This window comes from Cinclus cinclus, chromosome 4, assembly GCF_963662255.1.
Source record: "Cinclus cinclus chromosome 4, bCinCin1.1, whole genome shotgun sequence".
Lineage (NCBI taxonomy): Eukaryota > Metazoa > Chordata > Aves > Passeriformes > Cinclidae > Cinclus > Cinclus cinclus.
The window spans coordinates 26,209,410-26,221,895 of record NC_085049.1 but is presented as its reverse complement, the minus strand read 5'-3'; the positions used below and the strand labels follow the sequence as shown (position 1 = coordinate 26,221,895).

The 12,486-nt window shown below is 46.6% G+C and overlaps 1 protein-coding gene across 3 annotated transcripts in view; it reads right to left on the bottom strand.

Annotated features, from left to right (window-relative positions):
• Positions 1-2,366: 2,366 nt before the first annotated feature.
• The window catches only part of ITPR2 (inositol 1,4,5-trisphosphate receptor type 2), a 248,277-nt gene continuing 238,157 nt past the window's right edge, over positions 2,367-12,486 (bottom strand). For all 3 annotated transcript variants that reach the window (XM_062491836.1, XM_062491838.1, XM_062491837.1), the window contains 2 exons: positions 6,598-6,759; positions 2,367-5,363 (listed from right to left, as the gene is read on the bottom strand). In XM_062491836.1, the coding sequence (XP_062347820.1) occupies positions 5,277-5,363; positions 6,598-6,759 (249 nt within the window). In that variant the 3' untranslated portion in view covers positions 2,367-5,276. The remainder of the gene's footprint in view (positions 5,364-6,597; positions 6,760-12,486) is intronic.

Here is a 12,486-nt window from a genome sequence, read left to right as displayed (position 1 = left end):
TGAAAATGGAATTTTTTAAACCTTGTTTCAAGGTTGTCCTGTGCTCTGCTGAACACAGCTATGGGTCTCTAGAGCAGGGACTGAGATTACACAGGTCCCAGGTGTTTCATCCTGTAATGCTGGCAGGGCAGGGAAGAAGAAGCAAGAAAAAATATCCTTATATCTTTGGTGAGGGAGCAAGTGCTCCTAGGAGAGGATTGTGAAATTCAGATTGACATATCCCAGTTGAAGGCCATTACAGGAAACACTGAGGATGTGCCCAAAACCCACAGGTTTTGTGGGCAGCTCAGTGTTTTTGGGAACAAAACCTATAAATGTTGCAGATTTTGGGGGCCAGAGGGAGTAACTTACAAAGGCAATTGGAGCCTTTGGGCTGTAACTGGATCCCCACACTACTCTTGCCATCTGGATGAAATCTGAATGGTGACAGGGCCCACACAAAGCAGTGGCTGGGTTGACCCCCACAGCCTTGCACATGGGTGTGCATTGCCTTAGCAAAGGCCACATGGCTGCTCCGTCAGGGGATGAGGACTCTGCAATAATTTTCCACAAGAAGGGCTGCTAGGAAAACCTCCTGCTTACATGGAGTCAGATATTGGATATTGATGACCTACAACATTTAAACAGAATTGTTAAGTTGCCAGAACATCATGGTCCTATGCATTTTATCTTATTCCTTTGGTTTATTAGTAAACCACATGGTCCAGGACATGCCCAGGTCTCACCTTATCTGAGTGGCAGCAGACAAAGGTGCAGATATAAAGAATGAAACTTCCAATACAAAAAAAAAGTTAATTCTTGGCTGTTTGCAGCAAGAGAAACACATTGAAATAGCAAAGTTAGAAAGGCTGCTTGTCTTCTGCCTTGCAGCTTCCTGCTTCAGCCTGAAAAAGTGCAGCATATAAACAGAACAGGCAAGTGTGAGCTTATGATAGCAATACACCACTGCACATTTAAAACCCCCACAGCCTGAGTTCCTTTAGAGGAATTTTGAATGATTTGGTGCAAATTCAGGCTGTTCAGCACAGGCATCTGCAAGCAGGAGTTGTGCTCCTGGGGCATCCCGGGGCAGTGGAGAGGTTAGCATCCTTAACTCTCAGCTTTTCCCCCTCAAAAATCAACTTGGCAGCCTTCCCCCCCCTCCCCCCCCCAAAAAAAAAAGCACGTGCTTTCCAAAGAAAACATCCTTGCCTGCAGATGCTTTTGTCACAGCAGCAGCAACAGTGACAGTGGAAAGGGAGGAGCAGAATTCCCTTGCAGGCCAGAGCCAGTGCCAAGGGAGAGGTTTGCTCCCAGAAACACCTCTTGAATTAAAATGTGCCTTGGGGGCAAACATTTTGAAAAAGAAAACCTTTGGCATTAGGTTCTCAGTCCTGCATGAGAAACTGCTCCCTTGTGGGCTTAGAAGCTTAATGCTGGTTTGGGGGCTTTTAAAGTATGACTGTAATCTTAGGTTGAAAGCTTGCTGCATGAAACCCCATTTTCTCTTAGGATATCCTTTTTGCAAAACCATCTAACAAACCTAGTAGTAAACAAGCTCCTTTCTATTTAGCCTTAAAATCATACCAGAGAATAGAAAAGAAAGTTAATTCTACTCCAAACCTCAGTAAGTTGGTGGAACAAGCTCACAGGAGAAACAGCATGCTCTATTTAATAGGATTTTTCTTACTAATTAATTAGCAGGCTTTTTCTCCCTAAGAAGAGGCCTTATTCTTTTTCTCATTAATATTGACCACCTGTAAAAAAAAACAACTGGGAAAAAAAGAACAAAAAGGACTTGTATGGTGTAGTTTGCTGGCCACAAGTTTGTGGGGAGGGCTCTTCCTTTTTTCACAAGACCACAGATATCCTCAGCCCAAGTTGTCTCAGTTGAGAGACACAGCTTGTATTTCTCAATTCTTTCACTCAGAGGAGTGGGGAAAGCCCTTGGTCTCTCTTTCAATGAGCTACCTGAAAGAGTTACACTAAAAAAAAAATATATATATTACATATATCAGACGGCAGCAGAAACCCTGAGGCTGTTTGGTTCAACCCTGCCTTTGCCCACCCTCAGCCAGGGCTCCCCTGGCCTAAACAAAGAGCACTCGAGCACATCCTAACATCCTACACCCAACTGCTCCAGAAGAGGTGCATTCCTGGATCCATCATCCTGGAGGGAGAAATCTATGCCTGAAATAAAACCAATTCTTACTTTCCTTGCTGCATTCAGCCTCCATCCATTCAGGGCTGAAGGAATGGGTGCACACCCACAGCCTGGTCCCTCAGCCTGCTCTTCCCAAACCAGAACACACATTTCCCCTCAACCTTAGCACCAAGAATGAGACAGACCTATATGAAATGACACAGTTTATTAAAAGTTACATTCAGCAGCATTGGACACATTTACTTAAGTAGATTTTTAACTGTCAAGGAGCTTGCAATTATTAATCTCTCTAAGGCATTAAAAGCTCTTAGATGTTTTAACTTCTTTGCAATCATTTAATATAAATATGTAAGGTAAATTATACTTGCCTAGAAAGAGGTGACCCCAGCTGCATTAAACAAAGATATACACATAAATATATGTATAAAACAATGATTTTTGTTATAAACTCATCCATGGGGATATTTCACAACCTTTAAGTCTTGGGGCCAGGCCCTGCCACCATTATCCATGCAAGGAGCCTCCTGTTTGCCTTACCATGTGTGAGTGTACAGATTGCTCACATAGACGAGAGCAGGGCAGGACCTAAGTTTTGACAGAAACAGTAAAGATGTCAGAATTGTCAGTGAAATATATTTACAGTCTGTGCAAGTAGCATCACCTACTGTTACTGATTACTGAGGTCTCTCTGGGAAGCTATGAACAGCAGAAAGGCACCATGGCCAAGGCAAACCAGCATCTGTTCTCTGATTTTGATGCTGTAACTTTCCCTTCTGAAGAGCAGGAGACCCCTGAGAGCAGGAGGATCCCTTCCTGAGCCCGAGGGGATGTGGTCTGGGGTGTGAGATAGAGGGAGCACCAGCAGCACCCAACTGCAGCCCTGAGCTCGGGGCACAAACCCATCCAGCCTCCAGTTCTTCCAGCTCCAGCAGCAGCAGCCTCCCCTGATGTGCAGAGGTGCAGCTGCTTTTTCTGAGTGTAAACAAGAAAAGTGCCAACCAATTCCAGTATTAGCCAACCACATACCCCCCAATAAATAGTAAGAGTTTAACTTATCTTGTAATTGAACTGCGCTTTGTGTTTTAGAACCACATGTGTGAGGAAGAGGAAATTGCTGTTGCAACAGAAGCTGTGAGCAGATCTGATTAACTGTATGAACTAATTTGAATTAATATAGCTACAGGATCTGAGTCTCTACCAACTTACTGCTGACTTTATGTTTGTGGGCAACTCCTTTGGCCGTCACCTCTCACAACCAGGCTGCTCTCAGGACTAAGGCAAATAGAAAGATATTTTCTTCCAGTGAAATAAACAATTCTCTGACTTCTACACTAGTTTTGAAGGTCACAATTGAAACCAATGGGAGATGTTTTAGTGGTAGAAGATATAAATATATTGCTAAAATATATTACTTTTATCTCAGCCACATCACTGCCACACATCAAAAACAACAAAAACAACAAAAAAAACCCAAAAAACAAACAAACAAACAAAAAAAAGCAAACAAAAAAAAAACCCCAAAAAACTCAAGAACTGGTTTGAATTTGGGACAAAGAGAGTGAAATACCTCTCCCTTTACTCTAGGCCTGCTGGTTTGAATAGTGTCTTAACCAGGACAATAGCATTTCTCCAGGAAGAAACTGGAAAATATTCACACCAATAATATTTTTTCCTTCCATCAAAATGGCTTTTATAACAAAATGAAAATTTGACAGGGGCAAATATTTGCAAAAATATTTTGGTTTTAAAAGTGACTCCATGTAACAAGAGGTGCATTTTCAAATGTCAGACATCTGGTAACCAAAACCCACTGAAAATGAAAGTGAGCTGAGAACACAACTCCCATTTGTGCCCCTCAGTTTTCTTCCTAAAAGACAAAAGAGTTTCCTAGGGCTCTGTGGAAACCCTGTTAATTTTCTTTCAAGCCATTCCAAGAAATGCAGGCTAGAGCAGAAACCTGCCTGATGACTTAGCTGCTGCTTCTTGTAGGGCTGAGAGCTGGAAGGAGATTCTCTGATATTGCCTCCCTGTTCCCCAGCAGGCTTCCCTGAAAACCCCTGGAAGCAGGAAGGGCAGGCAGAACCATCAACCCATGATCTTTAGCTCAGAGAAAAGCTGGCAGAATAGGGTGTTTATTTACTCAAGTCAACTCTTGCTGAGGATGAGTTTATGGTAGGTAATGACACCATTACAGCTCTGTACAGAAAGACATTTCTGAGCTTTTTTTAAAAAATAAAATCCCATACATGCTTCAAACTACAGGTACATTTTTTTTCCCCCTGAATCCTCCATTGGAACTTGAATTTAAAACACAGTTTAACTCCTCAGTATGTGAAACCTCACAGCCACATTAATCGAGAACATCTGAAGCCAGGAGAAAGAAATCACTTCCAGTTATGTTGTCAGTGTTATGTGCATAACATTCCCACAGCTGTAGATCCATTGTGCTCCATGTTATAAATAAGAAATTGCATGGTGACAGCTAAAATTCAAAAGCGTTAATGTTTCTCTTTGCAACTCTTTTTCTATTTTTTTTTTTCCTTTTTTTTCTTTCCTTCCTTCCCCAGCCTTTTGAGGTTTCTCCCCTTTCCCTCCCAGTAGAAGTTACTTGAAGCAACATCACGCTTATGGACTGACATATTTACGGTAATTAAAAAATAGTAAATGCCAAGCAAATATGACTAATGTTGCTATTTGGCAAGTGAGCCAGAGACGACCTATTGATTCTGAGCCAGGCTGTCGTGTGTGCCTCAATAAACACCTCTCCTTCTTCTGCTCAGCTCGGTTCTCCCGCCGCTCCGGGAGAGAGGGGCTCCAGGACGTGGCCAAGTGTTGTCCCAGCCTCTGTCCCAGCCTCTGTCCCAGCCAGCCCCAGAGCTGTGGAGCCGAGCCGGGCCAGACAGGGAATACAAATGAGCCTCCTTGTATCGCTCACATTCTAGGTTGTGGTCCCTCTCAACCATGAAAAACAGCTACAAATTGTTCCCAGAGCTAAACCACTTAACATCTTGGCACTTGGTTGTTTTTAACTTTGTAACAATAGGCACTGTTCACTCCTCTCAATCTCAGTTTTTTATTCTATAATAAAGCAGGAATACTGATGAAAGGCTAGTCACGGCTTCTCCCCGTGGTATCAGGGTGGTGGCATGTGATGATTCACATGGGGTGTGTTTGATCCAAGAAAGCCCAGCCTCTGCTTATTCTTCCTTTGTTCTGTCATCTAAGGTGGAAAGGGAGAGAGAGACAAGTTGAGATTTTTTCTTTTCTTTTTACTATTATTTAGCAGTCACAGAGCAAGATACATACAAGCAAAACAACAGGGAGTGGAATTCTTTTCTTCAGCATAGAAAATTACAAGTAAGGGATGTCTTTGATGTGGGAGACCTGTTTCCTGCAAAGTATGGACATTTTATTCTCATTTATACATTATTCTTATCCCCCGGCAGGTCTTACAGAGTATTATTTGTGCTGCTATTGTGTTGCATAGCCCTAAAGAGGGTCAGCATTTGCACTTGGTGCTGTAGAATCACAGAACTAAAAGATGGCCCCAGCCACACAGAGTTTAAATTTAAGCCAGGAGAGAACAGATTCAGCCAGAGGGGGATGAAAAAAATCCCACCAGGATGTTGTGGGTAGGCACAATGAGAAATGGTCTCAGCACATCCAGCCTAAACCTTTGTTGGCTTTTTCACAGGGAGAAGTTTTATGGAGGGATTTGAAGGGGAATAATTAGATAACTCTGTCGATGCTCCTGAAGTGCTTCCCATAAAGAAAACACACAGATGTTTTTCTGAAATTGTAATGAGCAAAGCAGAGGTGACCATCACCTGTAGCAAAAAATGGAGCTGGCCTTTTGATGCTGCAGGGAGGGCAAACACACCAGGCAGGAGATGGGGGCAGGAGCAGGGCTTTAAGGGAGGCTTTAAAGGAGGCCAGCAATTTGTGCTCCACACGGGAGAGCAGACAGAGCCCCATGAGGGGCACCAGCACAAGGGTGACACAAGCAAAGCAACAGGCTCTGCAAATTGTTTTCACAAGGGCACTGTTGATGTTCTCAGTGGGGGAAAAACCCGAGGGCTGGACACAGAAGGCTTTTTTTCCTCCAGGCTCCCATCAGTATGCAGCAATTCCTGACACTACATTGCTTTCACTGCCGGGTAATGCAGTCCCTCATCCCTTCTGCAGTTTCCCCTCTGTCCTTGCACACTCACCAGGAGCATTTAATGACTAATTCCCCCTCAGAGTTTTCTCCTTACCTGATCTCTGCTGCTGCTAACAGCGTACAATTTCACTCCAAACCTTTATCAGTGTAGCTACCCAGAAAGCTTGCTGGAGGGAAAGATAAAACCTTCCTGAGACAAAAGTCTCTTGTAACACTGTCCTGACTGTGACTTGATGGAAGGCAGTGCCTTCACCAACACATGCTCACTTCACTACCCACACAGGGCACTTACCTGTTCCTTGAGCTCAGCCAGCTGACTGGAAAGCTGTTTTACAAGGCTCATGGTTGACTCCAGCCTCTCCTGCAGGCTCCTGATTTCATTTTGCTCACTGTCGCCTTCATTGCTAACCAGAGACATGGCTCTCATCCGAGGGAACCAGTCCAAATTCTTCTCCTACACGGGTATTAGAAAAACAAGGCGTGTTTGTAGGGGTTTATGCAGGGCTACTAAGATGAGACTAGAGAATGAAGGCTCAGGACTTCTGCTCAGTGGATGACACACAGCAAGTAAGCTTAAGCAGTAAATTCAGGAAGTATTTAAAACAGGCAGTTTTTTCTTGGTTCTCCTTAGCTACAGAGAAGGTCCCAACTGGAAAATCTGGGTTCCCCACAGCTGCACCTGTACTGCAGTGTGGGCAGTGTTGGTACATTCACCTGTGGCTCTGTCAGGCAGAAATGCCCCCACTGGGAAGACTCCTCTGGTACACCAGGAAAGCCTCAGTGCTCCCTGTGCTTTGTTCTTAGGTGTATGCAGGGACACATTTCCCCTCTGCCTCTTCAGCTTGGCTGGTCTCCATCTATTTCAGCTGTCCTTGCAGCAATGTCAGCAAGCCAACACCAGGCAAACAAGACAAGTGTCTTCCAAACCAGCCTCAAGCACTTCAACTGGAAGAGCAGAGGGATGTGGATCCAGCTGCTCACAATAGGAAATGTGGGGTCCTGGGAACAGATGAGGCTTCAATGTGCTGTTCAGACCGTGTATCTTGGATAAATGCAAGCACAACCCCACGGCCAAGGGCTACCCTGCACTGCATGGAACAGCTCTGAGCTGGGTGTTTCTTTATCCATGGAACTCAGGCTATGACTTCAGCCATGACAAAAACACTGTAAACAGACGATATGAGTCAGGAAGGTGCTGCCTCTCCGCACGAGCCCAAATTGTCTCCGTGGCTCAGGAGCACAGATATCTGTGTGCAGAGCTTAACAGACGGAGGAGGTAGAAGGGTGCAAGACCAGGAGGAGTGGCAGCCATGTGGAGAGCAACCTGCTTTGCCCTGAGACAGAGGGAACAGAGCAGGTCTTGCAGTGAGCAGTGCATTACATGGACACACCTCTGCCCTGTGCCTTGTGGGGAGCAAGAGGATGTGACTGGGCCATGTGCACTTGATAACTTGAGAAGAGAAACAGAATGAGTGTGTTTCTTCCAGTCCCCTGAGCTGTGAATGGCCCCACACCAACAGCACTGTGGTGGGGGGAATGGAAAGGAGCTCTTTCCGAAAGTCCACCTACAAGACACCTGGAAGGCAGGAGCTCTGCTACTTACATTGCCCAGGTATCTGGTAAAGTTTTAAACCCATCAAACTGATCATTGTCTTAGACTTTGCCTCTACTTTTCCTATGAAAATAGAGAAGGCAGTGATGATTCTGCAGCATTTATAGCTGGGCAGGCCAGGGCAGCTGTGCCTGAGCAGGTCCAGGAGCAGAGCTGTGAGCCTGGGATATACCAAGGCTTAATTGTGCTTCTGGAGGATTTCTTTTCACCTCTGTAGTGCTCTGCCCTGATGAACAAACCCTCCCCTCCTACAGCAGCATGATTTAGAAACAACCAAGCTAAGCCTGGGTGAGCATGGCAGCACTAACAGCATTCATGTTTGTCCACTCTTTGTGTTAGCCCAGTCCCCTCTGTTACTCTGGATAAGACTAAATGCAAAGCTGTATGAATTTTAGCTTTTTTTTCTTCTTTTTAACTCAAAACTTCCACTGAGTTTTCTGTCTGGCTGTGCAACCCCTGGTTCTGTCGCTAAATCAACAAAGATGCCCAGGGAGTAGGAGCGTGTCCCTGGGTTGCATTTTGCAGCCCCGGGCTGGCAGCCGTGGGCGCCGGTGGAACGAGGCCTCTTTGCTCTCCGCTCACTTCTCGAGCCTCGTGATCTCATTATGAGAATTTACTGTGGTTACACATGATGCCATTTTCAATGGGTCATAACTCATTCAAATCAAAACCTGTTTTCACCAGCTCTGCTGGTGAGCTCGAGAGGAGTGCACGTGACCCTCCCTGTGGATATCCCCAGCTGACACGCGGAGCGGGAGGCTCCTGTTTCTGCCACATGCGGTCCTGCTTACAACACCAGCATTCATCTTCCACCAGTACACGCCGATATTTATTTTAAATTTATTTTGGCTAGGATGTAGCAGAGCATTCATCACGTGCCTGGTGTCAAGCACAGGTGTACTCATTTATACTAAGCTTAGTTTGTGCACAGTGCCTTTCTGGATTTATGCCTTTTTTTTTTTTTTCCCTCCAAAATGTTTGCCAGCAAATCTGTCTGCCACTACAGGCACAGAACTTTAATTCAAGGCAGCTAAAGTGAACAGTGCTGTACTTGTACCTGAATGTTTCCTGGAAAGCTCTGGTATCTGCACTCATTACAGTTCCTCCTGCTTGAAGCACCTGAAGATACCAAATGCAAGGCCATAGGAACCAGCGGAGGGAACAGGAGCCCTTTCAAACCTCACAACGCCAAAGTTCCTAAAGCCAGGCTGCACAGGGAGAGTAATCTGAGAATCCATCATTGTGGCTCCTCTCTGCTGAGTACTGCTGCCAGGATTGTGAAATGTATTTTGATAGTTTTGTTTTTTCCATCTGCCACTCCCTCACTCCTCCAGGACACAAGGCAGAGACCTCCGGCTGCTCTGGGAAGATTTTTGTGGACTGATCCTGCACCACACTGCAGCATCCAGAGGAATCTGTTCGGATGCCAGACTCCCTGGCTCTCCTGAGGCTCCCAGTGTCACCTGCTTCTCTCCTCCCCAGCATGACATTACACTGCCTGGAGAGAGGGATGGCCAGGAGCAGCTGGAGACAGGGAAGGAACAGGCGGCAGACACCGCATCCCCTGCCACACGACGCTGTGGAGCACACGGAGCAGATGTGGCTCTTCAGCTGGAACCACCCTGCACCACGTGCCAGCTCATCTCAGCCACCACGAGCCCCAGAGTCACAGGACTCCAGCGACAGGCTCCGCTCATTCACACGTGCCCAGTTTTGGCTTCCTAGAAATGCTGTGATAATCTCTTCCAGGAGAGAAACCCAGTGTGGTTTAGTTACAGATCAGGAAAATCTGGGCCTTTTTTTTCCCAAAATATTGTGGAGGATCAAGCAAGGACTTGATCCAAGTTCAAAGAGAAGCTGATGGTTTGCATGGACTGGCGAGCTCATGAAAAGATGCTGCTGACTTTTGTAGGTGGCAGAGAGGCAACAGGTCAAACACCTGCCCACAGGTCCCCCTTGGAGTCCCAGAGCTGTGTTAGGTGCAGGCCTCTCGCTTCTCAGCTGCAATACACATCTAATAAAATCAGTCCAGCTGTGTATTTTTGTCATGCAAAGGATCAGAAAGATTCAAAATTCAGTAGGAGACACATTATAGCCTGCCAAGCTGTCTTTAGGTTAAAAATACTTACCTAGCTTTCAGTGATAGCTCCTTTATAGTGCACACAGCAGGCACCTTCCCTTGCTGAACTGCAAGCTTTTGCCAGTCAATATGATCTTACTTTTTCACTGCATTATGAACTGCAGAACTTTATTAAAGGGCAGCATGAAAATTACCTGTGGCAGGCAACTCTGTTTGTTGAGTCCCCACCACAGACAAACAGCAGTTGGTGCTGGGGACAACAAACTTTTGATCACAAATCTGTCAGGATCCAGAAGGCAATTTCAACAAGGCTCCTTGGCCAAAAATTTCAGTGTTCACAGGGGGACATGCACTCCTGTGACTGCTCAGCAATGGGAAAGCTATTTTTACTTCAAGGTAATTACTTGCCAATTAACTGGAGGTCATTAACATGTTTGTACAACCCCAAACAATTTTTTGGGGACTTAAATGTTTATGGGCTTGGTCCAGGGTTCACCTTGACCAACACCTTCAAGCTGTAATATGCAGGAGCACTCCTGGAGGTGTGCAGGATGTTATGTGTCATGCCTTACCTATTACTCTTAGAAATCCAACCATTTTGCCCACGATAGCATTCACTCAGAAATTTGAATCCTGCCTGGAACTGAGGGGCAATTTGGAGGAGGAAAGCAGGCTGCTGGCAGGGAGCAGGGCAAACCTCTGCAAACAGCTGTCACGGGACTCAATCAACAGCCACCAGGTTAGCCTGAGGTGACACTGCTCAAGCATTAATGAGCTCACAGAGGGTGAGCTATGTGGACGGGACACTTTTAAACGAAGTAGCTGCCTGGACAAATAATTAATTGTGAAAATGTACCAAAATCTTCTTTCTAAACAACCATGGTTTCAGGCAGTATGTTGCTACTGTTATTTCATTCTTGCACTGGACAGCAGCAATTCACAGCCCACCTACGGATCACAGCATCTTCCTGCTCCACACTCTTCCCGCAAGCATAACTTGTGCCTCGCAGGATCCATATTTAAGCAGACAGCTGTGTCCAGGGCACAGCATCAGCCAGACAGGAAAGCTTCAGGGACAGAAAGGAGCTGCAGCCTCCTCTCTGCCAGTTCAGCTGGGGGAAAGGAAAAGAAAGGGAAAAAAGGCAGGTGGGGTGAGCCAAAAGGCTACGGGCCAGAGAGACTGCACACGAGCAGAGCAGACATTTGGTGTGGCGATCCAGCGCGCTCACTGCCTCCATCCTCCCCCTTGGCTGGCAAGGCTCCAGCCACAGGCACAGCTTCCCCAGGGCCAGACCTCTGTGCAAGTGCTCTGGGTGCATGTACTCTAGGTGCCCACGGCGAGGGCACATGCCTGAGAAATCACAGGGCTTAGAGGATTCGCTCCTTGTGCTCGCTGGAAAACCTCAACCCCTCCGTCTCGGAGAGGCAGCCTCAAAGCGAAAGTCTGCGTCTGCCTCCTGCAGTTTTCTGTGCAACTCTCTCCTTCCCTTCTGTGGGCTTTCCAGGGGAATGGCAGAGGTGTGGGATAAGTCCTCCCTTCGGTAAAATATTGCCATTTTTCTGACTCCGCTGGCTCTGGTTGAGCATGGAGGGAGGAAAGACTGAAGAAATCTGTTTAGAGTTTCTATACTTTGTACGAAGCCTCTCTCGAGCCATCCCTGTCCTGTTGGCACAGCCAATTGGCTTCAATCAAGCTCTCAAGCTGAGCTGAATCCATGCCTTTGGAGTAATTGGCAGAGGGATGTTTCTTTAGGAGGTGTTGGTTTCACAGGCTAGCAGCGAGATGGCTCAGCTGCAACCAGCAGGAAAGACTGGGCTGAGCCTTTAAAAAATAGATTACTAGATAATAGTGAGAGAAAATAGGTCAAAGAGTAGGACAAGGGGGATGAAGTAGAGGAGCAAAGGGAGCCTAATGCATACTTTCAGCTGGTGCTACTGCCACGGGCTGCGAGTGCCACGCCACTGTCAGCTGTGCCAGACTCATTTCTCCAGCATGCTCTAAAGCAGTGACTCTCAGCCCTTTCCACCTCGTGACCCTTCTTGCCACATGAAAACAAGCCCTTTCAGGACTTCCCTCCTATCTGTTCACCAAGAAAAGTGGTGATTTCTGCTCATGACTCCTCCTGGGCTGTGACCTGCCCTGCTGCATGCACCAGGGCAGGGGAGTGGCCTCTGTGTCCCCCAGCCCACAGTTCTGCAAGGATCCTTCTCTCCTTGGTGACTCAGGAGGCTGTCATCAGGAGAGCTGTGCCCTAACAGCAAGGCTGGTAAAATAGGGGTGCTCCTCAGCTAGATGGTCGCGGAAGGGTGCACAAGAGGAGCGTGGATATCAGTCACCAGGAAGGTTTGCTACCAGCGCCTTCATGTGCTGCGCTGGGCTGTCCTGGAACACACCTTTGTGGACAGGCAGCAGCCCCAGCAGCAGCCCCCAAAAATGGATCCTACAGCTTTAGGAAGACTGAATCTCTTTAGAAAGACTGCAGCCCCTC